This window comes from Chiroxiphia lanceolata, chromosome 3, assembly GCF_009829145.1.
Source record: "Chiroxiphia lanceolata isolate bChiLan1 chromosome 3, bChiLan1.pri, whole genome shotgun sequence".
In the NCBI taxonomy this organism is placed as follows: domain Eukaryota; kingdom Metazoa; phylum Chordata; class Aves; order Passeriformes; family Pipridae; genus Chiroxiphia; species Chiroxiphia lanceolata.
The window spans coordinates 74,380,529-74,406,620 of record NC_045639.1 but is presented as its reverse complement, the minus strand read 5'-3'; the positions used below and the strand labels follow the sequence as shown (position 1 = coordinate 74,406,620).

The window sequence follows — 26,092 nt, the reverse complement described above, 5'->3', positions numbered from 1 at the left end:
AGAACCAGGGCTACTGAATCAGAGCAAGGAGACTTCCATCCGAGGTCTCTGCCCCCTCCACATTGTCTCAAACTGAGACAAGATTAAACAAGGTGATTTTTTTTTTTAAACAGCTTTTTCACATAACAATTATTGTATATATACTAGAAAACATGATTGTATTGAAAGTATACTCACAATGTAATTTCCCTAAACAAGAGAGAACATCCATTCTATTCTATATAACCGCAAGGACTCCTTCCCTATACATGGATAAGCAGCAGGATTGAATCGAGAAGAATCAGAACCATAGAACAATTACAGTAAACAATAAATCTAGGGGAGCAGGAAGCCTGAAAAGCACAGGAAGCCTGAAAAGCACAGTCACATTCACCCTTCTGAGGCCAGTACTGGTCAAAACCAAAGACACAATCAAGTCTTTTATTTACAACAGGCTGGAGAGATTTGTTTTGTTTTCTTTTTTTTTTTTTTAACTGTATCAGTGGTTTTAAACTTCTGTTTTCAAAATTCTGCAAAGATGATTAGCTTATGTAGGTTTGCCTGAATATTATATACTTAACTCAGTTATGTTTCATACGTACTTCCGCAGCCGAACTCTGAAGCCAAAAACTTGAAAACCTTTTTTTCATCAAATAAACCCACTTGACCACTAACATTTTGAACAATTTGTGCTGCTTAGTTTTCACTTACAACAAAACTGAAACTCCTACACCTCACAGTATGCATACTGGCTAAGGTGACAATAACTTGTTAAACAGCATTGAAAAAAATCTAACAAACTGTCAAAATGATCACATTAATATCATCATATCTGTAGCTTTAACTCTCTCTCTTGTATTAAAAGGGGACAACAATGGATGCAATTTCTGGACTAAATTTAATTCAGACTGAACACACTAGGGCAAAGAAATGTTACTTGATTTGTCTGATAAGCACAACAATCACCTTTACTGCCATGGAAGTAAATTACACAAGAAATAGTCAAATAATATAGCATGGTACAAAAATGCAGAACACATACAGTTCCTTGACTTGTGCTTATTTTCTCAAGCCACAAATTACTCAAAGTTGACTAAATTTCTGCAGACAGAAATGATTCCCTTCCTCAAATGCAATTTTGGAAAGACAAGATTTCAATTCCTATTAGAAATACCATTTTGATCAACTTAAAAAGAAAAAAGCCTTACTAAAATTTATAGACTAAATTCAGGGCCGAGCATCTTCAATCTCAGAGAAGATACCCAAATATCATTGACTTTTTCACCACAGTGAAACAAGGGTTCTCTCATCAGTGAAAAATGCATACAGTTACGCTTTTCTATTGTCTCAAAAGCATAACATTGAAAATATTCTTCCTCCACATTCTAGCAGAAATTACTGTGATAGATTTTACTGATGGCATAATGAATAATTTCATAAAAGCTTCCAAAATACTACTTCTGCTAAGTGAGAAGAAAATATTCATGTAACTAAAATCTGTACATAGGAGAAAGATATAATAATTCTAATTCTACTGAATGTATTTTTAATTTTTTATTATTTGATTACTTGAGAAGTGAAAAATACCAGGATACAAAACCTTGTTATACAGCAAGACGTTCCCTTCAGAAATCACAAACAGGTAAAAATAATGGTTGTTCTGATGAGTTTAGACTAATCATCAGCCCAGTAAGAGATGAACTCCTAAGCATTTGCTTATATAACATTTCATTGAAGACACATTAAAAAAGGGGTCATTTGTATTTTAAAATTATTGTGAGGATACATAAATCCCCTTTTACTAGTTCTATTTACATTTTTCTAACTCCATATACTGTGAACATGCAATGGGTTGCATGATGCTATGTCCATAGTCACAATCTATACACAATCAGATTTATTTTTGTCAGAAAAGAAAGTAATAAGACTTATTTTAAATAGCAATTTGTAAAACATATAAAAAAGCAAAAATCAAAGTATAAAATCTGAATTCCTTTCTTTCCCCCTCTCACTTATTCATCCTTAACTTTATTTTTTAACATCCTTGACTTCATTTTTTCCGGAAGTGCTTTTCGTCCCCAAGGCCTACATTAATTGATAGTCAAAGGAAGAGTGGAAGCAGGAAAGCAGATGAGGAATAATGGAAAATCAAGTTATTTCCACAGTAATCCATTAAAAACAGAAAAAGTGCAACTCTTAATACATGCTAAATTTGCCCATAGGCTGTTGAATAGTAAATAAATATATGCAATCTGTATTTGTTTCTCCAAATATAATAAGACCAATATTTCTTTGTTTAAGCCCATAAATACATTTCCCCTTTGACCTCTCCCCTTTTTTTTGCTTGCTTTTTAAATACACATTGACAGCACTACTGTTTGAAATACAAGTGAACAGCTGGAAAGCTACTTTTTTTCTGGTTTGGAATAAAAATTTTGTAGTCACTTACCTTGCAAAGCCTGGAACCTGTTATCATTTGGACAAGTCAAAGATCTTTCCAGAATCAGAGATCTATTCTGTAGGAGTTTCTCTATGAGTTCAAAACCTTCAGGGCCCAGCAGTTCAAATAACTACAAAAAAACCAAAGTCATAAGTCATTAAACGAATTAACATAAATTTATAAATAGGACTGCAATATCTCCATCCCTAGCAACATCATATCTGTTGACAATGATGAAAACAGGGCAGTTTCTCCTTAGTGCTGTTTGAGTTTGCTGCTGATATTATTCATATAACTTCAGGAATCAGGTAAGAATACAAGTTATGATATACTTTGATGTGACATTCTATAAAAGAGTAAGAGTTTGGCACTGTAGGATACAAGTATTTCTGTTCTAACCATAAAAAGGAGAGAGCGGTCTCTTACAGTCCTGTATTTAATTTTCCAGCTCCTTAAGAAAGGATTCTTCTGTGGTTCTCTGTGACTACTGCCCTCTGGGAACACCTTGAAATAACTTTATTTTGCCTCTTGATATATTTGCAAAATTCTGAACAGTGCCAACAGCATCAGATCAATGATCCTTTTTTGAAGGCCAATCTGTACTTCATAACTTAAGCTGTCATTTAAAAATAAGGGGGAAAAAAAAGGTGTCACTCCTGGCCCTCAGGGGTTTCTATGAAAAACATGTTTGTGCAAATTAGTACAGTGACGGCAGAGTTTGCAGAGAGTATGAAATGTATAAAGTCTTGTATTTCTTTCATTAGAGTAACCAATGATGGTAAATTGGAGAAGCAGTCTGCAAAAAAAAGTAAAATAAAAGAATGCAATAAATGTGGACAAATAGAAAATTCTCATATAGAACTAATAAACTACAAAAATATAAAACAGGGAACTGCCTGTTAGACATCAATTCTGTTGTCTGGGATCTCAAGCTATGATGGATTTCTTTTTTTGCAGCCTTCACTAGCACTGATCATTTTGCATAGGTTCTATCTTGCATAGCTATTCACTGTCACTTCACAGCCACACTTTTGCTAATATTATCTAAAGACATAAGACAACTTTGGTTTTATATTTCAAAAGAAAGTGGCAAATTAGTTCTAGTAAATTGGAGTAGGTATTTTCCAAGTGTAAACATTTAAGGCAGGAAGGGAAAAATACTTACAAAAGCAACAAGAAAAGAAGTATATTTGAAATTCCTTAATTGTATGAAGAACTGAATATAAACTTGTCTTAACTTTGCTTATGATTTGCTGACTGTGAAATACCAGCAACACAAGGAAATGAAATGCTTTCAGATTAACCAGATCTGGGGTCAAACACTAATTTCTCATCAAGGCAGCGGACACAATGTAAGCGCATTCAGACTTACCATGTTGCTCCCCAAAAACCCCTAAACCCAAAACAAACACACAACACCACCCCATCACTGCCAGAAGGCAAATAACACATTAGCCCTAAAACATCCAGTGTAGACCTTCAGTTCCGCACAAGACTCCAAACCATCTCTCTCACTGGACGTCATTAAGAACCACCTAGAAAAGCATCAGTCAGAAAAGATGGGGTTTGCTAGGGACATAGATAATAGCTTTATTTGGAACAGGAAGCTATTTTTCCCCTCCTGTTTTCCCAATATATTCTGAAACAAAAAGCATCTGTATCAAAATTATTTCAATCAATTAGAACAGTAGAACCTTAAAAAGAAGCAGTAATGTATTACACAATGCATTCCAGTTCACGGTCAGAGCTGATGAAGCAATAACACTACCACTCCATCCCCAGTCACAAGAAGAGTATCAAGGTGAAACTGCATATCCTACTCTGCAGACATCCTACCAGTCAGAGAGAACCAAACCCATACAGTATTACACATGACCGACTCTACAACACTCATGTGGTAAAAGTCACTCCATTTTGGCCCCTCGATGGGTGAACAGGTATTCATTTGCTACCAGCATTTTGAGAACTGTCTAGATCACCTAAACAGTCTTGCTACTGTCTGAAAAGGAAGGAGGCTTTCTTTAAACAGTTAAGACAGACTGAACTCATTGCTCAAGAATGAGGGGGGAAAGTAAAAGAATACAGACCAGAAGCAATAACCAGTTCTTACTGACAGGATGTCTCCTATGCTCATGAGAAGCCAGACAGAGCTCATGTGTACAAAACAACCATTGAGAGCTAAACCAAGAAAAGCAGACGTGCTGAGAGATGGAGAACAAGTAAAAGAGCAAGATCTTTCACCACCTACCACTGATGGTAGAAATAGTCACAATGCTAGAAAAAGTTTGCAAAGAGTAGAAATAACTACACTTGAGGACTTGCAAGATCAAAATAGTATTTATAATCACATATTTTCATACTATAGGAGTAATCCATTGCTTCCTAATTAAGGTATTAGTAACTACCACAGAATGCTACTGTTTCAAAGTACAATTCTTTACCTTCTCATTTTTTGAGACTTATGAAAATGCGTCAGGGTCCACACAGGTGGCTTTCTACCATTTCAGAGGAACTGACTTTCACTGGAGTTTTTAAGCCTTATTTTCAAAGTAATTGACAAATGAAATGACCACCTGAATTTCTGTAATGATAGACAACATTAAAGACCTAAGCAGCAACTGCACCCTATTGTAACTCATGAAAACCAGTGTAAGTTGTAGAGAAAGCACAACTTATTGGCATCCAACTCCAAAAAAGTGAATACTGTCTGACCACTTCAAAAATAGCACAAAATAAAAAAAAAAACCCACACCTCTACGTTTTAAGAATTATATCTTTAAGTGTGCACAAAGTAGCCATCTCACTATTGCTATCAACCTTACACTGGAAAGTACTTACACTTTGTAGTGACAGGTTGACTGTATAAATCAAAGAGCAGGAAAAAGAAAATTAGGAGCTGTGTTGAACTGCCTTATGCCTAGCAAAAGAAATTAAGCCCCAAGGCACAGAAAACAATTGACTGAGAAATAAAGCAGACTTCTTTTGTCAGGATATATATTTTCTGTAGCAGTTTTACTTTTTGATTATACAAATTTAAGTTATCAACATAGACTGGAGTGGCTGAACCAGCTGTAAAAGAGCCAAATCCACAACACACTCCAGTACCTACTAAATGCTGATGTTGTCCTGACCACCACAATTCAGCCTCATGCCAGGATGTTCAGCCGGAGGCACAATGCTGAAATGACTGTTTACTTGAGTTGCTTTGCATGTTGATTTAAGAAACACAAATGTATTATTTGTCACAAAAGGCTATGTAATTTTCTAATGCATATAACAGGGTTCTTCATGATATTTAAGGTGACTGCCCTACTACGCCACAGAACATGCCCATAAAGAATCAAACTCCACAAACAGCTATGAAAGAAAAACGAAGTAAGAATTTACAGAGAACGTAAAGCTTAAGAAAGTTATGAGGAAAGCTGCCAGTCCTATGTACTCTTAAGCATCTCCAAGTGATGAAGCACTAACTCTCAATGAGCAGTTGGTTCTGCAGAGGTTTTACATTGTTGAGAAAATAATTTTGGATACAACATTTTGCCTTGAAACATTTTTCTTCCTCTTCTAGAGAAGAAAAGGCAAACTGAAAAACTGGGATGCTCACCTAGCAATTTATATATCTTAAGAGACAAATTATTATGTTTCATTCCAAATGCAATGTTTTCCATTAATCAAAACCAAGAGTTAGCAGGGTCATAGCCAATCCAACAGTTTGTGGGATGAAATTCAAGCCTTCAAATGCCAGCTAGAAGCAACAAATCTTAGAAGGACAGTAAGGCTGAGGACCATGTTGATGACAGCCTAATGGTAGCTTCTAATGCAGAAACTTCCAGAGCAGCATAACTTCATGGAAATATTTTCAACAGTTTTGTAGCATCATACTTATTGCTCACATATTGAGCTTCTGCCACTCATCTCAAGTGCTCATTCTAACAAGGCGGCAACAGGGAAATTTATGCTTGAAATAAAGATAGTTAGGTTTGAATGGCAGACATGTTCCTGGCACTTGAGCCTGTAACTTGAAGGCTGTTAATGACTTCACATGATTGACAGAAAACCATTAAACAATGTGTAACACTGCACGCAAAAAAAACCCCAACAAAAATAACCTCAGACAGATTCTCACACCAATAGGTACCCAGATCATGACCTTGTCAGGACAGCCTGGTAGGAAAAAACATCTTGTTTACAAAATCTGTGAGGGTTCTGACACAGAGAGTGGCACAGGGGCATAATTCTGTGTTCAGGGTAGGTGCTAGCATTTCAGATTTGATGTGTTATTATATATTCTGGTCTGAAAAGTCAACACCCAAGACCCTGAGAGCAGGCAAAGGAATCTGGTGAATGTTCATAGCTGACTTTCTATTAAGTTATAATGAGATAAACTAGACAGCAGGCAACAGTTGGAGAGGCTGTGTGCCAATCACTAGTTTCTTGAATTCCAGCCAAATTATTATGATCCTTGAAGTCAGTAACAGATTGTGCCCAAAAGGCAACCCTGACTGCCTTTGCTAACAAAGGTCCCAGGTGACTTCAGCTACTACTCCACAGCCATAAAAACATAGCTGAGTGAGATGTATGATTACTCATATTTGTGATTTTTGCTTTTCATTTTTACGTGCATAGCCTTAATATCTGGAAAAAAACATACTGAGTAATCAGTCTAGGAATAAAAGGACAAGATGTCTCATATTGCATTAGAAAGGTGAGGCAGAGTCCCCATGCTAATGATTTCTACCGAATATATGCTAGTTTCTATGGAAAAGGCAAGGAGGCACAGACAACAGTCTTGCATGTAGACAGCAGTCTATCTGCCAAAGGAGCTACAAGAAAAAAATTGAACCCCAATCAGACACATGACAGAGCAAATTTTTTCAAGTAAGGCTCAGCCATAAAAAAGTACATCTTTTTTGCTGAACTCACAGTTCAAGATTGAAACAAGATTTTGCTCTGAATGTTAAATAGCTAATATTCACTTTCAATTCCATAAAGCAAAATTTACAAGGAGCTTTGGAGGTCCTTAGCATGATCTCAAATATTAGGCACAGAACTGTGTGCATTACTTTGATATCATAAACTATCTGCCATCACAAGGGCATTTTCTTGATTTCTACGTCTTCCTTGAGGTGGGAAAGGATCCTCTTAATCTCATAAAATATTTTGTTTTCTAAATGCACACAAAAATAGACCAGGAACAGTCTTTATACCTTGCTTGAGTCTCAGTATTAAGTAATGCTCTACAGCAGTACATGAAACAGAAAACCAAATTCAGCCAACCAGTGGCTGTCCTCTGTATCTCTTTACTTCTATAGCCTAACAGCTGGTCTGGGTTACAGAGTGCCACCTACACATTTAATTGCTATCCCTGCACTTTGTGGCTTGTTTGCAGATGATATTACTTTACAAGGCATGATTTTCAAATAGCTGTGGAAGAATCATCTGCATAGCATGATCTCAAGTTTATTCTGTCCTAGTAGCTCTTACGCAACTGAAACAATTGCTTCATTTAAAAAATTGTAGGGAAAACAAGACATTTTTCTTGTTTTCTCGTAGGCTTACTGCAAAAGTTGCCTGGATATAGTATCTAGAATACTGATTAAAAAGATTCAGTAGCAAAAAACAAAGACATTGAAGATGGGGGGGAGGTGTATGAAAAATTCAACAGAAACTTTATGGATATAATACATAGTCTGATTGCTTATTACTACTGTGCTGAAAAGTAAGAGACTATCAACACCTCTAACAACTACAGATTATAGAAGAATACTTGGTTCAAAAACAAATCTCAGACATTTTGTCTTTTCATATTTTTTACAGGTTGATTAAAATAAGATAAGCCAAACAAGGCATAATTTCTTACCATTTTTATTAATAACAAATACTAGGTGTGTGAGAAAGACATTCAGCTCTCAGATCTGCTGTTCTTTTTTTCAAGCTGGCTTTTTTGAATAAGAAACCCATCACATTAAGCCCACCTATACAGAAATTATCTTCCAACCCTAGAAACCATTTCCACCCCGGAGACCCAGCACAGTCTTAGCAACCTGAGCTTAATGGCACCTGTCTCACAACAGAACAGTAGCCAGGCACTTCATGCCCTTTTAGGACAAGTTGCTGATAAAATAGGTGTACTCACAATGCTTTTCTGATGGCTATTCCTATACACGGGCTGGAGGACTCTCATATTGAAGTCTCACTAATCACATGGATCAGACAGGACAGAACAGTGCACCCACCCTGGCAAACATTCTAACAGGACAAGGAACACGTGGCCCAGGCAGCCTCCAGTGGAATCAAGTGCCAGTTTCATGAGGATGAATGAGAAGTTACAACTTTTCATCAAAGAGGTCTTAAAGGTCTGACTGTGAAATTAGTTAGCTTTGACTTTTTGCATTTTACTATCAGTTGGCAATTAGAAGAACATTATTAATGAAATAAAAATTTAGAAATAGGCAGATTAAAGAAAAGCAGCAAAATTCAAGGAATTCCCCTAATAAAAACTTTGAATTTTACTGAGATGATAGAAAAAGACTGAGTAAGGAAGCTGCTGGAAAAGTTTTCATATAACATCGTCTTTGGGAAAGACATTTGCATAAAGATAATGAACTCATAGCAAATTCTTACTCAATATTCAACTTTGGTTTGCTTTTCTCATTACTGCATTCACAGTACAACAAAAAATCCTGAAAATCTGGTCTTCAGTATGGGACAATCTTAGTCCAGGAGTAGTAATACAAGTACAATAAAGACATGGTCAATCACTCTTTTTAATACCATCTCTCCTCAGCACACTGGGATTATGCTCTATTTTTATGTATTTCTAGATCCCTATGACTATACAATTTTACTTCAACTACACTAGTAAAAATGTATGAATTACAGCAAGGAAAACCCCCAAAATAGTATTAAAACATGCAAACAAATTTTTTAGATGACTCATCCTACAGGTACCAGGCAAGACTTCTTTTAAATCAAACTGAAATCTATAGTTAAAACACTGAAATTGCTCAATTACAGCAAAAAAATTTTTTTTCTTATAACAAGACTTAAAAACCAGGCTATCAGATTGAAAGTGTATGTAAATATTGCTTAATAGGCCTAAACCTGCTATCTTAGCTATTTAATTTACTATTAGTTTTGATTACAGGTATGTCTTAGTATTTGTCTCAAAAAAACCCAGCATAATCTGTCACAGCATAAATCTAAAATATTTGCTGAAAATCTTCCTCCCAATCCTTGTGCAAAGCCATACTAAAACTGCCTACCTTATCTGAAAAAGAAACAAGCACAAGATCACAAACCTTAGCAAATTTTTGTAATATTTTTATATGAAAATAAGTAGACTGGAGAGATCACCACCATCATAAATGTTTTAAAAGTCATTAATTAGAAACTTAGATGCACTAATTTTGAAAATTTCAAATACATAGCTACAACACAGCAACTTCCACCAGCTAATTTAGCCTGAAGACTTTGGCAATTAGAAATAATGTCAAACAGCAGCTACAAACATCAGATGACTGATTTGCCTTATGAAAAGGAAGCCCGGAAGACAGATTTAAATATAGAAAACCTCACTGTTATAGGATTCCTTAAACTAGTATTTATCTTCAGAAGTATTCTGGGATCAGCTGTTAATGATTTTTAAAGAAAAAAAAAATCCTGATGTCAGCTAATTGCTGCACTTGCAACTTTTCTTACCTGTAGATACAAGGGTAAGAAATTCTGACTTTACCCAACAGAAAACATACATTTATAGAACTGGTTTCTGTATCAAAATCAAACTTTTTTTTTAAGGATGAGGATTTAAGAAACTTCTAAAATGGCAATGTTTGGCACAGAATTCTTTCCTGCAAAAGATAAAAACCTGCAGGTTTTCCCAAAGGACAGCAATTCCCAAACCTGCCCATTTCAGGAGGAGAACTTGGCTGACTGTGGATCTGCCATCCCAATGTGTACTGACAGAACAAAACAAAAGATCAGCAAACCAAGCAGTTAGTTCACATTGTTTAACATAAGGTGGATGAGGAAGAGTAGCAAGGGACTCTAATACTGGAAGCTAGTTTTATTAGGATAGTCCAGTCAGAATTTTAATGCCCTCTGCCAGACTCAGAAAGAGCCAAAAGGCCTCACACCTTTGCTAAGACAACCAGCCCCAGGCTGCGAACTCCAGCACCCTGGCCTTCTCAGTGGGTGAGAAGGAAAAAGGCAAGTCTTGGCGAAACATAGCCTTTTGTATTATTTAAGGGGTTTGTAGGAAAAAAAAGCTTCAGCAGGGGAAAGATTTTTAGCCTAGCTTTCCAAAGAAACCAGGATTACTACTACATCATTGTGCGTTTAGCAGTGTGTGAACTAACAAGCAAGCATTAAGCCTCTTCAGTAGCTTCCAGGTTTAACAGAGAGACAGAAGTGTTGAGGGCCAGTAGCAGAGATGGATCTGAATGACTGCTCTTTGTGCCTCCTGCTCTTATCTTCTGGGAGGCTGCAGCGTGAGCACAGCGGCATCAGCACACATCAGTGAGCCCACCAGCACAGCACCAGCACAAACTCTTTGTCAGCCAGCAAAGCTGCAGCCCTTGCGGTGCCACAGACATCAGGCAACACCAAGCAGGAAACCCGGCTCTGTCACTTCTGCAGCTCAAGTAGCTGTGGGTTTGGGATTTCTTTGTGGGGTTTTCCCCCTTCCTGCCTTCCATAAAATGATTTGGAGGAAAGTGATTTTGTGCCTAATTAATGAGAGCCTTAATGCTTCAGCGGCCATCTGACTGCATTTCTTGCAGAACTTATAGTTCTTACGTCTCCATGTGGATGTGAAAAGAACTCAGCATCAAAGAAATTAAAACGGGAAAAGTTCCACCAGCTACAGATTGCTTTGCTCCAAAAAAAGATCTCATAACTTTAATGATACATTGAAACTGATTCAAAAGTTATCATTAATAGATCAAGCCTCATGCCAACTCAAAGATGCAACGAGCTTTCTGTCAGTACAAAACTGAAGTAAAGGAGTCGACAGGAAAGAGGAAAAGTTACTGACAAGGATGTCCAGCAACCAGCTCTCAGCACCAGGATGAAGCCTAGCATCTCATGGCTCTCCCTGTGGCTCTTTCATAATTTTTTAAGTTTCGTCCCCAAAAACCAGCACTCAAATGTCATTCAATTTGGTTTCTTATGACAGGAGACAGCATTGTTCTTTTTTCACAAAAAGACAAAGTTTCCTGTCATCTGTGGGGTTTCAACAGTCCATGGACAACAACAAAGCAGTATACTTCCAATTAAGGCCACAACCAAAAAAGGAGAAAAATGTATCAAAAATAACAGGATTATTTTCTCTATATGAAAGAGGAGCAGATAAGCTCCATGGTCAAGAATAATGAGACCCAAGCTTTGTATTGTCTGTATACAAAACTCTTGGTAATTGTAATAAAATTACAAAGAAAATGCAAGCTTGAAAAGCCAGTCTCATGCCAAGTTAGAGGCTTTGATGATAAGATAAAACACCACAGGGGTGATCCACATATGCCTGTACTTTCCCAAAATGGATACTGCTTTTATGAACTAGGTAATGGGGAATAAGCTTTGTGATATGTTAATTTGTTAGGGCTAGAAAGTCATTTTACTGAACAAAAGGAAGTGCCACTTTGACATTTAAAACCAAACATGTTTTATGAGACAAGCTGCTTTGGCATGAAAATATCTGTCATGCGAGGGTACACACACAGAGAACTAAAATATGTTATAAAGTTGTAATTTCATGGTACATCAGGAAAAATGAAGATTTAAGTTATATCAACATAGTATCATATGCAAAATTTTCACATGATGTTGCATATACATAGCAACATGTAAATTAGCTGGGTTTAAGTCAAAATTAATGTTAAACTGAAGTTTTTTGAGCTGTTCTCTCAAAAGAGCTTCATAGCAAGAGCTACTCCACTTCTTTATCGATTACCAAGAAATAATTACTAAGGACAACTTGAATTTTCTACTGTGCAAACAACTTCCTATAGTAAACCTGCGTGTGATAGTTATTAAGAGACAAACCTAAAAAATTAACTTTTTAGTGAACAGTTACATGAAAGTAATACAATTGCAACAGAAATTCAGTCTTGATTTTCCTTGGTAAAAGTCTTCTAAATGTCCAAAGGCTAAAGAGAAGCCACACTGCTTTCAGAGAAGCTTGGAGATGAAATTTTGGATGATTTCAGGAAGAGCATAAGCAAATAATGACAGAATAGCAAGTATTAAAAATTACTATTTAAAAAAAATTATCCTGGCTACGAGCACTTCCTCTTCTTTATTATGTTCCAGATACTTGGAAAAACTACTACATATTGTTCTTCCATGTTTTCTAGCAAGCCTCTTAACTCTGATACCGAAGCTCAGGATTCATAACCATTTGTAAACGTTCAGAAAAGGATCCTAGATAAGTTTCCTAAATTAACAGCTAACTTTATGATCATTGGTAGATTAGTAACAACTACTGCTAGGGCTGGCTGAAGAGTTCTCCAGGAGCAAATGATGAACATTTCTGGAATTCAGATAAGTACTTTAATTTCTGTCCAAAAATAAGCCATTTATAACTTTTTAAGTGCCTTATATGGTTTTCAGATAACATTTTAACAATTACTTCAGACTTTGTTCAATACTGCAAAAAGAAGATACCAAGTGAACAGTGCGGGGGGGGGGGGGGTGTGGTTCAATAACAATGAAAAACTACTAGCAATAGTAGAAAATATGGAACAGGTACAGGGACATGCAAATACCACCCATGACAATTCCATTACTAAAGAGCACTGGTAGTCTAGCTATGGCCTACATAAAACTGAATATTGAATATTTATTGAAATAATAGTAATCTACTTCTGATTCTTTGTGGCTGCTTAAAGCCCTTGAAGGCAACTAAATATCCATGTCCAAATGGAGCAGTTGGATAACTTAAAATGTCCTGAAGAATGTCTCACAAGGAGTAGACAATTTCTCTGTGTAGTACAGTTCTGAGAGTTGATGCTCATACACATGTCTTTGATTGCTGCAAAAGCTATGACAGAACTGGAAACCGACTTGCCTAAAATTTGAAAGTTAACTGAAACACTTGGTGAGATTGTTCCTTGCCAAGGTGAACAGCCAATATTTACAAAACTTTTGTTTTATGCTGCCAGTCTATTGCTCCCTCCCTCCTCCAAGTGCCTTTTCCTGCAAACCACAGTCTGCTAGTGCACTCCTCTCACACAAAATATGTTTGTACTACAGCTACTTCTTTGCATCAAGCCAGACTGGTAATTATTTTTGCATATTTCATTTCCTCAGTTTTCCATGCTTTATTTCACATGCTACCTTCTATACAATGGATCTCCTATGAACCCTTTTCCAACTATTTTTAGCATGTTCTATATAGTAATGATGAAGTCATCTTCTGGAAATGCTTTCCCTTTCAGTAGGCTTTCTATTTCATAGCAATAGAAACATATTCTCCACTTAAGATCAACTAAGAAATGTAGTTGTAATACTGAAAGTATCTGGCAGTGCTTACAATGAAGATCTTTAACGTCTTTAAAGTGAGATATAAACATACAGATGTTGATGTCTTTGAAATACATTGTGACAATAAAATTCTGGTTCTTTTGGTTTTTTTTAATTTAAATATCTACCTACCTGGATGCACATTTTTATGTTTTCATCATCTGCATTTTTATAAAAAATGCCAGTGAAGTAGCATGTCAAGATATTTAACATTTTATTTGATTAGTTAGAGTAAGAAGAGCCAGTGGACTCTTCATTCTAGAATTCCACTTGCAAATTCCACTCAGCTAACTTCCGCAGTTTTGTTTTGTCCTCTAATTAACTTAACATTAATAACAAAAGGTTTAATGATGACTTCTATATAACAAGATAAAGTGCCATGATTTTTTGCTATTCTTACAGGTAGCATCCACAAAGCTAATCTCCATAAACTTAGCACTTCAATAAACATTGTGGAGTAATACAAGATAGCAATATACAACTATCTATATGATATACAGTATCCATACTATATTTAATACAAGCAATAATACATAGCAATACAAGATGTTGAAGCACGGCATGCTTTTGTTGACTTTCTGCAGAGTCCATGCCTATCTCCAGCATGGCACTAACATGCTAAGTTTAGAGGCCTGGAGAATCTCTGCAACATGACAGAAATATAGTCCTGAGACACTCAGTTTTGACATTAAATATCCAAGATTTTCTCTGTATTAATGCATATTTGAAAGCTGTTTCCCAACATCTCTTATCTCTTTATAATAAATAACTAAAGTAATAAATAAGATAGCTCATAAAAAACTTTATGCTCTAAACCAAGCTGTTTAGGCAAAATTTTTATTACAAAACCCCCATAATGTAATCTGTTTTGCATTTTGAAAAAAAAAACTTGCAGTATGACTACTCTCTATTCACACGAGTACTCAGTGTTTGTTAAATGGTTTATGTTGTTATTACCACATTTGCTTATATCAGTTGTTCAAGACTATTTTATTAACAGTGTAAAACTCAGTAGATTATCTACTCTTTGCTGTTTTAAGAAGTTTAACCTGTTTAACCAGTTATCCAGTTCCTCTGTAGGAAAGTCTCATAAAAATGCCACAGCACCATAAAATCTTCTAAGTGGCAAAAATTTCCCAAGCAACATAGAAATACATGTTAGTGCAATCCTATTTTATAACAGTGCTATTTTGCTGGCTGTGCATGCAAAAGATCAGTTATAATGGTTCAGAAATCACCTCTGTAAAATGAGTTAAAAACATAAGCATAGACTAAAACAAATAGTAAAAACAAAATGCTTTTGAAATCAAGGAAAAATCTCCAAATGATTTTAATAATGCCAGTATTTTATCCTAGAGATTTTTGTCTTTGTGCTTACACATATTTAATAATAATTTAAAAATATATTCAATTTGGCTATTTCTTCCACTTTGGACAACCACATCAGCCATTTCACTACTGACTTCAGTCTCTGGCCAATTTAATTTTCTCATTCCCTAACAAGCTGTACTGTTTACTTATGCCTCAGTACATTATGCTATTTACTATATTTCAAGAAGTGTTTCTAAAAATTATGTGTTGAGTCTGCTTATATTGGCCTCAAGTTCTGCCAAATTGCATTTTGACATCAAAGTTGTCTTTCTCCACCTAATAGTGGCTTCATGAAAACTGTGCAGGGAAAATAGCAGCCTCGTGCTGGGGGTCTCAGAGCACCTTTGGTTCTGCTTCAGATGAGTTAAAAAAGCTGCAGCTGAGAGTCCTATGCCTGTAGAGAAGAGCAGCAGCTTACACAGAAAAGCCAGGCTTTAGCTTTGACAGGGAACAGTGAACCCTCTGGGAGCAGTGAAGCACACACAGTTGGACTGATGTACCAAGCTAGTGACAGGTAAAACTGAGTTTCCAATAGCAGAGCATTCATATTTGGTATTTGGAGGGGCCAAGCCTTTGCAAAGGCCGCCATTCGACATTCTATGAAGCAGCAAGAGGCTGACACTTCAGATCTTATTTTGCTTAAAGTAAATATCTACTTTTACACCTGCACACTGCACTTTTCTGATGGTGAAGGTCAGCTTGTAGCTAAGGGAATGGCTACACAGAACATGCAAACAAGTTCCACTTGCCCTCCGAGCATTAGTCAAATATTGAGCCAGAGCCAACTGAGCCGTGCACAGACAGTGCAGCCTGTTTCTTGAAAGCACATTTGTTTAGAGTCTGCACAGTATGCTAGAAGAATGATCTCGAAACTAGCACCTGAGTGCCACCCAAGTCTGCAAAAAAATGAAATGCTGAAGTACTTTTCACAGTCAGTACTATAATGTGAACTGTGAAGAGTTCAGAGCTCTCAATATAAATTATATATTCAGACTGTTTAGGGAATCACTCTCAGTACAGACCTGACAATTACTAAACTGAATTCAGGTTTAGAAATGTAAGCTAAGTATTTCTCGGGTCATCAAATTTCTGGATACTAATAGTTAGAACATAACATCTGTAAATGTTACACTAAAGTTCTGAGTACTCTTGAAAGCAGTGAGCAAGAAGTAAAGACAGAACAGTGTCGGCAGTGTTTGCTACTGACAAACAACATGCTAAGCCACTACTAGGAAACAAAATCTACATGTACTTTCTTAGTCTTATTCTAAAATATGTTGTGCAATGTTGTATATGCTCTTCCATTCCTTTATTTGAAAGAATGAATAAGCATGTGCAGTCATTAAGAATTAAAAAATTCTTTTTCTAGCCGGTTTGTATTATGAGCTTTAAAATACGCTCTTTCTTGTTGAACTGTATTTCATGGTGTTACATTTGTCTCAGCTTAAACATAGAAAAAAATTTAAACATTCACATAAACAATGTCAGGCTTTTAAAGGGTATTAGAAATTTGGTCACATGAATTAAGACTATATGTTATTTTCTCTTAAAAGAATAACGACCATTACAGATTCCAGTTTAATGAATGATTTCTCTGGACAACAAATGTCTGTTATTTAGATAGATACTTAATTTAGGAGACCAAGGTCACTTTAAAACATAATTGAGATTACTTGCAACACAAGGACTATTTATTTTCTGTATACCATAATTCATTAATTAAGTTACACATAAGGTTAAAATTTAAGTATTTAAAAGGCACACTGCACTTACTTATTATGAGATTCTATTAACAACAAACTTATTACAAAACAAGAAGATTTTAACTCAAAAAAAAGAATATATGAGGATAAGGGATTGATTTTATTGTAAGAAATCCATCAGGGAAAATGAAGCCTTAATACAGAATTAGGAGTAAATATTGCAGAAGAATTTTCTCCAGTTACTTCTATTTTTTCAATTCAAATGACAGAAACACAGAATGGCTGAGGTTGGAAGAAATGTCTGGAAATGATCTAGTCTCCAGGGTTGGAGATTCCACAACCTCTTAAGCATACTGCTCCTGTGTCTGATCACTCTCAGATTGACACCAAATGTTATGTTTACAAGGAACGTTCTGTAATACAATTTATGTCCACTGCCCGTAGTCCTGCCATTAGGTATAACCAAGTCTGGCTCCACTTTCTTCACTCCCTCACCATCAGATCTGAACAGATCCTCCAGACTTCCCTTCTCCAGGCTGAATAACCCCAGCATTCTCAGTCTCTTCTTGTATGTCAGATGCTCCAGTCCCTTCACCATCCCAGTGGCTCTTCCCTGGACTCAGTCCAATATGCCCACACTGGACACCACTCTACACCTTTCAGATTTTATTTGTTCATCTACTACTCAAAGCAGAGCAATAAAATGCATAAGAGTGCAATGTTAATTAAGAAAGCCTAACATTTAAGTAGTAACTACCGATAGTTTTCATAGCTTTTCCTCTGTGTTGCTCTCCCTTTTTTAAGCAAACTGAAACAAGTATACCTATCAAAAAAATACTATTAACAATAAGGTAAAAACAAAGGAGACTGCATATATTCTCCAGATTAAAAGGCCAGTACTGATCAAAGTCAGTCTAGACACATCTTTTGTCATGATCAGACTACCATGTAAAATGCAACATTAGCATTTTTTTAATTAAAACTTTTCCAAATTCAGGGTGTGTATGTGTATTGTTTAAATAAGAGCAGTCAGCATCAGATAAAGTAAGTGATGCTAATCCAAGAACTGTGGGGCTTTTTGAAAGATAATCATGATAGGGGAAGGTAATGTTTACCCAGCCTCACAACATATACTTTTCCTTGCAAGCACTGTGAAACATCAAGTAGAGTTTTCCCCACAAAAAATCCAGTGAACATAACAGTGAACATTACACAGGAGAATTTAAGGGGTCTTATCTCCTTTATCAACCCATAAGTTTTTAGCGTAACATACCACTGAATATGTATATGTATATCAGAAATGAATTCAGCAGTCAATATTCTACAAAAAAAAAGCAAAAAACCACAGAGACTTTCTGTGTTTAAAAAAAATGTGCATCTTTCTATAGTATCCATGAGATAAAAAGCTTTCTTGGAAAAAAAAAAAAATCTACTGTAACTGAAGGGCTAAAGGGCTGTAACAGTATTATCTGTTGACTGTTGAACTCTATAGTTTCCATTCTGATCAGAATTAACAACATTGACCAGTCCCAGTCTACTGCAAATGATGTGCTCTATGACTTGCAAACTGCAGTGTAAAGCTGTTATTTCTCTTTCTATTGCCAACAACATCGCTGCAGGCTGAAGGGCACACTGTTCAAGAAATAAAATGTAGTTTTCAAATATCAACAAAACACACCGAAATCCAAGAATCTTACTGAGTTTAACAAGGGCAAGTGTAGTCCAGGAGTGCAGCACAGTCTGGGATCTATCCATCTGGGGAGCAGATCTGTGGAAAGGGAGCTGGGGGTCCTGGTGAGCAACAAGCTCCACATGAGCTAACAGTGTGCTTGCATCAACAAGGGCATCGCCAGCAGAGAAAATGAAGGCATTTTCTCACTCTACTCAGTGCTTGTCAGCCACACCTGAAATACTGTGTTCAGATTTGGTCCCCTCTATACAAAAAAGATGTGGGTAGGCTGGAAAGGATCCAGAGAAAGGCCACAAAGATGATCCAAGGACTGGGAAGCCTGCCGTGTGAGGAAAGGCTGAGAGAACTGGTTTCTAGAGCCTTGAGAAATGGAAGCCTTAGAGGAGGCCTTATCATGATGTTCTAGCAGTTAGCAGGTGCCTTGCAAAGAAGATGGAGACTCTCTCTTTAGAAAGAGTCACATGGAAAAGACAGGGCAATAAGTACAAGTTATGGCTGGGGAGATTTTGATTGGACATAAAAGGAAAATTTTTCACAATGAGAACAATCAGTCATCAGAATAATCTTTCCAGGGACACGGTGGATTCCCCAACACTGAACATTTTTAAGATTTGCGTGGGCGGGGTGCTGAGACATCTTGTCTAGACCATGCTTCTGCCATGAAAGGTTGGATCAAATGATTCTTGAAGTCCCTTCCAACCTTGTATTACATGATTCTATTTAATGGCTCATATCCCTACACGAGGAAACAATTTTAGTGTATTTTCTTTCGAAAGTAGCTAGGCATGTTTCCCATTTTGAGTGTCATGGACCAGCTAACTCCACTATATAGGTCCCTTACTGTAGCACAAATTTCCCTTTTGAAAGGAAAATTTTGACTCTTCAAAGTTACTGACAATACTTTAATTCAGTTCAATATTAAAATTAAAATTTTTCTATGGTTAAAAAAATTATTTTGAATATAAGGATAAAGCAGTTAAAGAGAAAAGAGCATGGATACAAAAACGATCACAACGAAGCTAGGAACAAAATTCAGAGCTCGCTGTTCAGGCAGATTGAACACAATGTAATCTTTCATAAATCTTCAGAAACTGACACATGAAACTGTCTGTCAGGGATCACACATCTACAAGTGCAATAACGCTGTGGATAAGAAAAATATAAATATGATTGGAGGTGAGTTAAAAGGATATGTTTTGAAAAGAATGAAAAAGACATCCAGAAAACTGGAAAATGGTATAAACATAGCATGGGCTTACTAATGATACATCACTTGGTCTAACACCTCATTAAGGTAGAAAATGAATAAATAGCAGTTGTCTCACATCTGGACTTCATTTAAAACATTGCAATTTTTCCACATGAGGACATGTGGAATTTGTGAAGATAAGCGTTAATAGAAGAATTAAAAGTTGGCAAGGAACTGCCTGAAGGGTAAATGAAAGGAAAGGCAGTGTTTAAAAGGCATAGCATCATCTGGAAAAGAAGGTACAAGCACAGTTCTTTGATGCTCATTTTTAAAAATGCTTTGCAAAAAAAAAAAAAAAAAGACAACTGTAGCACAGGAAAAGTGATCATAAAAGTAGCCCTGAATAAAGTAAAAAAGCAGAAAACAAGTTCATTTTAAACATCCAGGCAACAAGACTGGAGCAGTCTTCAGGGAAGAGCTGGGACAAATTTTCCCAGATTCTTTTATTAATGAGTCTTCCTCACTTTAAGATATTGTATCACTGACAGAAAAGGTCCCCTCTAGATTCTGTGAACATTTAAACAGATTTTGCTTTCCTTTACTCTTCTATACTTCTGTTGCAAAAAGGCTGGTGGCAGAGACAGAGGAGCTTCCTGCCAGTTCACTGAATTAGTTAAGTTCTTCTTGTTCTTGATCCCATGAGCATTTACAGGTTCAACCAACAAAGCAGACATTTGTGGTGGGATTAAGATAAAGGAACAGAAACGCTGTAGATGAACTCATGTGGGAAAAAAAAAATCATTATCTTGCTAGCAGTGACAAAGGTGGCTAAGAAAAAGTTACAGGCAGAAGCCTGAGAGACAACAGCGCTCCACTTAGAAGAGGCTGGAGAAAACTGTCTAAAAGCCTGTTGCTAAATCAAGCATTCAGAGAACACTACACTGAAAAAAAATTCCTACTTAATGAAGCAACACAATAATCTGTTAACTTCTATTCTGAAATAAGTACGAAAAGAACTGAATTTCAGTAATGAAGCAATAACTTTTTGGCTCTAATGATGAGTATATTACTGGATGGATCTAATAAGGAATACATACAGGAAGAGGTGCTGCCCATTTCATGACCTCTTTTTTTTCATCATATAAAACCTATATTCCACAACTTGGGCTTTTCTGATTTCAGGTCTACTTTGATTTGAAATGAATGTTTTTCACCCTTGAAGGAAGGACTGAGGACCTTCAAACTCCACGTTACTACCCTTTGGCCTCTTACTGCATGTCAGGTGCTTATGACAAGGAAGAAAACATATCTTACATTTTTGGTAGGAGTGATGAATACTGAATTATTGACTGTTAGAAATTAAATACAAAGGAATGTTTTTTCACACCACGACAGTTTGTAATACAGGTGGCCTGTATTTAACTTATAGAACCTCTGGATGCTATAGTTCCAAGTACATATATATGTTAACCTTCTAATGCAGAGCTGGAAAACAGTCACAACTATAAAGCAGAGAAAAAGCCTACACATTAAGTACCTTGTGTCTTATTACATGGCAAATAAATGTATCATGTAGAGATGAGTAAATATACGTACTATTACATACTATTGAAACTACTACTTACAAGGTAATTTTCTTGAAACAGTCCTGCTGTTTCACATCTTAGCCTAGTGTACTAGTCATTTACACATCATTTAAAATGATTTTGTCTGGGAAATACCATTTAATCAAATACACTGAATGACATTATTATTAATTTTATTTGAGCAAAGTTCTTTCCTTGTCCCAAGATTAATAAAATGCACAAATTTTCATAATGTATGCTGTATTAATTAGAGCTTAATACAATTCTGATTGAACTTTCTTTTTTTCCTCTAGTTACTTTATCTCTATAGGAACTGTTTTGTTATGATAACATATGTCTGCCTTAGTGTAAAAATAGACAGGTATTTCCAAAATAAAATTCAGATAAATTTTGCAGATAAACTACAACAAGAGTTCACAGAACAAAGAGACGCCCTCTAAGAATAGCATGGTGTAATCAAACAATAATAATAAACCCTTCTAACTTTTTCCTAGTTACCCTGGGAGGTGATAGGTGGAAAATCTGCTAAAATGCTCTCAAGATGGCTCCAGTCTTCATTCTGAAAGCATTACATATTAGAAACTGAGTGCTCAACTTGAGAAATACACTGCATACTAAGTTTTAATATAAAATAATAATAAAAAACCACAAGAGTCATTGGCTGAACTCTGTAACTGACCATCCGCTTTTTCTTCCTGTTTTTAAATAATGGTCTTGTTACTGCATCATCACCGTCTTACATTCATCAACAAAATCTGAGACACTGTGAAAAGTGTGTAGCTGTCATTTAGGGTTACTAGAACTTATGTCTTAAATGAAAAGTCATGTCTCAAACACTTAAAAAATAAATTATAACTCCAATATCACTCCAATCATAAGAATCAATTTTCCTCTAATTAAGAGTCACCAGTGATATGCCAGAAAAACAAACTGTCCTAAAGGAAGAGTGGTATGTTCTTAAATAGTGGAAACAAAGAACAAAGTATTTCTTCTACCTTGCCAATCACTTTAAACTTAAGCTACATGCTGCTAGAGAAAGCAACTGATTTCAATTCCTTGTAGAGTTCATCAAGTAGATAAAAACATAAATACCATACATGTGTGCCTGTACATACACTAAACAAGCCCAAAAAACAACCAGGATGGCATACCTGAAATGATATAAAACATTTGTATTCTTAATGTGGTCTGGAATCTCAGTAAAGTTTGTTCAAGGATCAAATGAAACTGTCTTACAGAAGTCCACTCACCACTATCCTTACCACCAGCATGTTCTCTTCTTGTTTAATAATAACCAGACAGTGGCATCTTTATATTTAAAACATAAAAATGTGTTTTACAGATCTGGATTTTTATTTAAAAGAATAATCCTTTCATATTGATAGTTCTCTTTTTTTTTCTTTATAAAGAAAAAAATTCATAGAGCATAGACACTTTAGCATGTATGTATTGCCCCAAGTAATGTAAGATTTTCAGTACGCATGATCAATCACATACTTTTTATACCATCTCATACAGTAAACCTATGAGCTAATTCTAGAAATGGGTTACCTTCAGATTTAAAAGCACCATCTGCTCTTAATGATAGCACCAACAAAACTGCTGTAATAAAAAAAAAAACCCTAAGTAATAGTAAAATCCAAAGCCCAGAAGAAATTTGCAAGCCACAACTATGCTTACAGAGAGCACAATATAAATGCCAGCTAGCTTTTAAAAAAAGGTGATCAGGTTCAAATTCATCTTACTCCCTCCTCAACCCCCACATTGCACAATGAACAATGAAATAAGAGTGTTGCAAGGAAAAGCAACATGGGGACCAAAATAAGGAAAATGGGGAGATCTTTGCGGTTTTTTTTATTTTTATTTTTTATTACTAATTTCTTTTAAAAATCCAAAATAAGATATAGTTTTCAGACACTCCAAGGAAAAAATCCTTCTTCTCTCTAGTGACTCATATAAGAGAAACTTGCTGAATAATCTTCAGTTTGCTGGCAAACAATTTTTTTCATATTATCAAATTAAAACTGTAAAGCCATCAAAAGAGAAATTTTGCCAAGAATTCTTTGCTCCAAAAACTAATGGAAAAGAAGTCTTTAATGGTGACCTACATAAAAACTGATAGCTTGAACTTTCTGCCAATTCATTTAGCGATCCATTATGATCATAAAGTTGCGAAATAAAAATAATGTTATTTCTTCTTGCTTCAAGTGAAAGGTTTTAAGCCTTTCCTTTAACAAATTTTACAAAGTAAACTTAGGCATTAAGTAGGCATTATGCAGAAGTATGGAATTATAAACTTCAGGTCCCTATGACAAATGAAGATATTCTTTTTGTGTTTCATTTGACATTCAAGTTTCTTTATCCAATTTCTTTATCCAAGACCTGTTCAGTCTTCTATTTTCATGAGTCATCCTTCCATACGACCACTTAAAATATGAAACTGTTTGCAGACATGGATTAAAGTGTTATTTTTCAAATACATTTGAATGCAGTAGAAATTAGACCAGCTTCCATTTATATTTAAGATCTCAAATTAGAAGTAGTCTGTAAGAAAATATTCATATGCAGAATGCAGCTCAAAGGGTTGCCAAAATGAGGTCTACTGATTATCAAACAAAACAATAATATGGCTTCAGCAACTATATCATTATGCATTAGATATCAATACATAGTTATTTAAACCCAAGATGAAATATTCTATTACTTAATGTTTTTTGTAAGAATTAAATCTGCAACTGTAATGGCAAAAAATCCTGAAAATTTTCACTATAGTGTATTTCATTACTGTTTATTCCTACCATCAGTTGTATTTCAGTAGCAAATTTTCAAATTTAAAGTCTTTCTGAAAAGTCAGTTTGTGAATTTAAGTACTAGATGTTTTCAGGGGAGGAAAGCAGGGCAAGTTAGGAAGAATAAAGTAAACCTAACAGAGAAGTGCACAGGAAAAAAAAATTAGCAAATTGCAGAAATTCTTTCCCGACCCAATTCAAAACACGTTCTCTCTTGCCTAGATTATCTTATGCACACACCTGGAAAACCTCTTCCCCAGCCTTCAGTCATGCTTTTTCCCCCTTCTGCTACTACACTTATCCTACAACTCCAGTAACTGTTCCCTCTCCCTCAAGCTTTCTCTGCTGTTCTTGTAAGAAATCCAGCCATCCTATTTCCTTATTCAAAGAAATAGACGTGATATGACAAAATTTTAAAGTAGCACCACCTGCACAGCCTTCCAGCTGCAGGCTCTGAAAACTGGAGATGAAACCTGCCCAAGGAAGTTACTTCAGTTTGCCTTTGCAAGTTCCTGACACTTTTATACGCAGCCTAAACTGGCTTCTGCTTAAAAAGAAAGTAGCAAGAAGCTGAGCAAATGGCCACCAAAAGAAAAAAGTAATAGCCTGTCCATTACAGGGGAAAAGGACATTCACATAAAACTCATGCTGCATCCATCTTTTGCCTGGTAAATCATGATGTTGATATGTGATTTCTCTCAAGACAAATGAAAAAAAAAAAGCAGAGACAATACTTGGATAAAGTATATTGACATTGACTAATGTGAAATAATTGTATTTTTCTGTAGCATTCAAATATACAGAATCTGGTTCATATGCTACTGTACCTCATTTTGCAGTTCATCGCCACTTTTGGTAGAAGCAAGGATCTCATACAATGTACAGCAGAGGTCTTCTGTTGTTGGCCCTCCAGGGTTACCCCCTTGAAATTCCTTCAGGTACTTTCCAACTTCACACCATAAAAAAGAATCATCTACTTTTTCCAAAGACTTGAGATCAGATTTCTCAGCACAGTAATTCTGTAAGTGATTCAGCTGGTTATTCAGAAATTTGTTATAATCTAAGCTTATATTTTTCTGTGCATCAGCCTCACCATTCACAGGCAGCTCTTCAGAGTGATCCAAATCATGCATATCAAATGAAAACACTATATTTTTACCAAAGAACACTCTGTTATCACCATTTTGCTCTTCAGTCATCTGTATGAGGCCTGTAAGCTGTTCTTCAGAGAAGTGAGAAGCAATCCGAGATGTGGCATCACAAGCTGCAGTAGCAGATGATGATGGAAATGGCCCAAACATCTCCTTGATCACCTTTGTCTCATCATGGCCAACACATTCTTTCCCGTGAAATGTCTTAAAAAGAAAAACAGCTCCACTTTCAATTGCTTCTTGTCCATTTTCAGCTCCAACTGTTAACAAAACCAAACGTAACTTTATACACTTCATACTAATGAAGTACACTACTAATGTAGTACTAATTAGTACTACTAATACATACTACTTTCATTACCTATAACATAACTGTATTCAATTTCTTGCTGCAAGTCTTATCAACAGAGATATCAAAAGAGGACCACAACAAGTAACAATTGTTGCAAGGTACGGAACTATAAGAAGTATATGATAATAAAGCATCTCTCTTCATTATCTTTCTACATACTAAAAATTCATATTAAGAATTACCAATGCTTTCTTATTTTTCCAAGCTAGAGGAAAAAAACTTGCCAGAGGTCTTAAACTCACAGTAGTGTATTTATGAGCTCTTTAATGATAACAAATTTCTTCTTTGTCTCACTATTTATACACTGCCTAGTCTGAATATT

The 26,092-nt window shown here is 35.8% G+C and overlaps 1 protein-coding gene across 1 annotated transcript in view; it reads right to left on the bottom strand.

Moving 5' to 3' along the window:
* The window catches only part of ASCC3 (activating signal cointegrator 1 complex subunit 3), a 263,938-nt gene that overhangs the window by 214,336 nt on the left and 23,510 nt on the right, over positions 1-26,092 (bottom strand). The window contains 2 exon segments of the mRNA XM_032682586.1: positions 2,429-2,549; positions 25,095-25,678. Coding sequence (XP_032538477.1) covers positions 2,429-2,549; positions 25,095-25,678 — 705 coding nt within the window.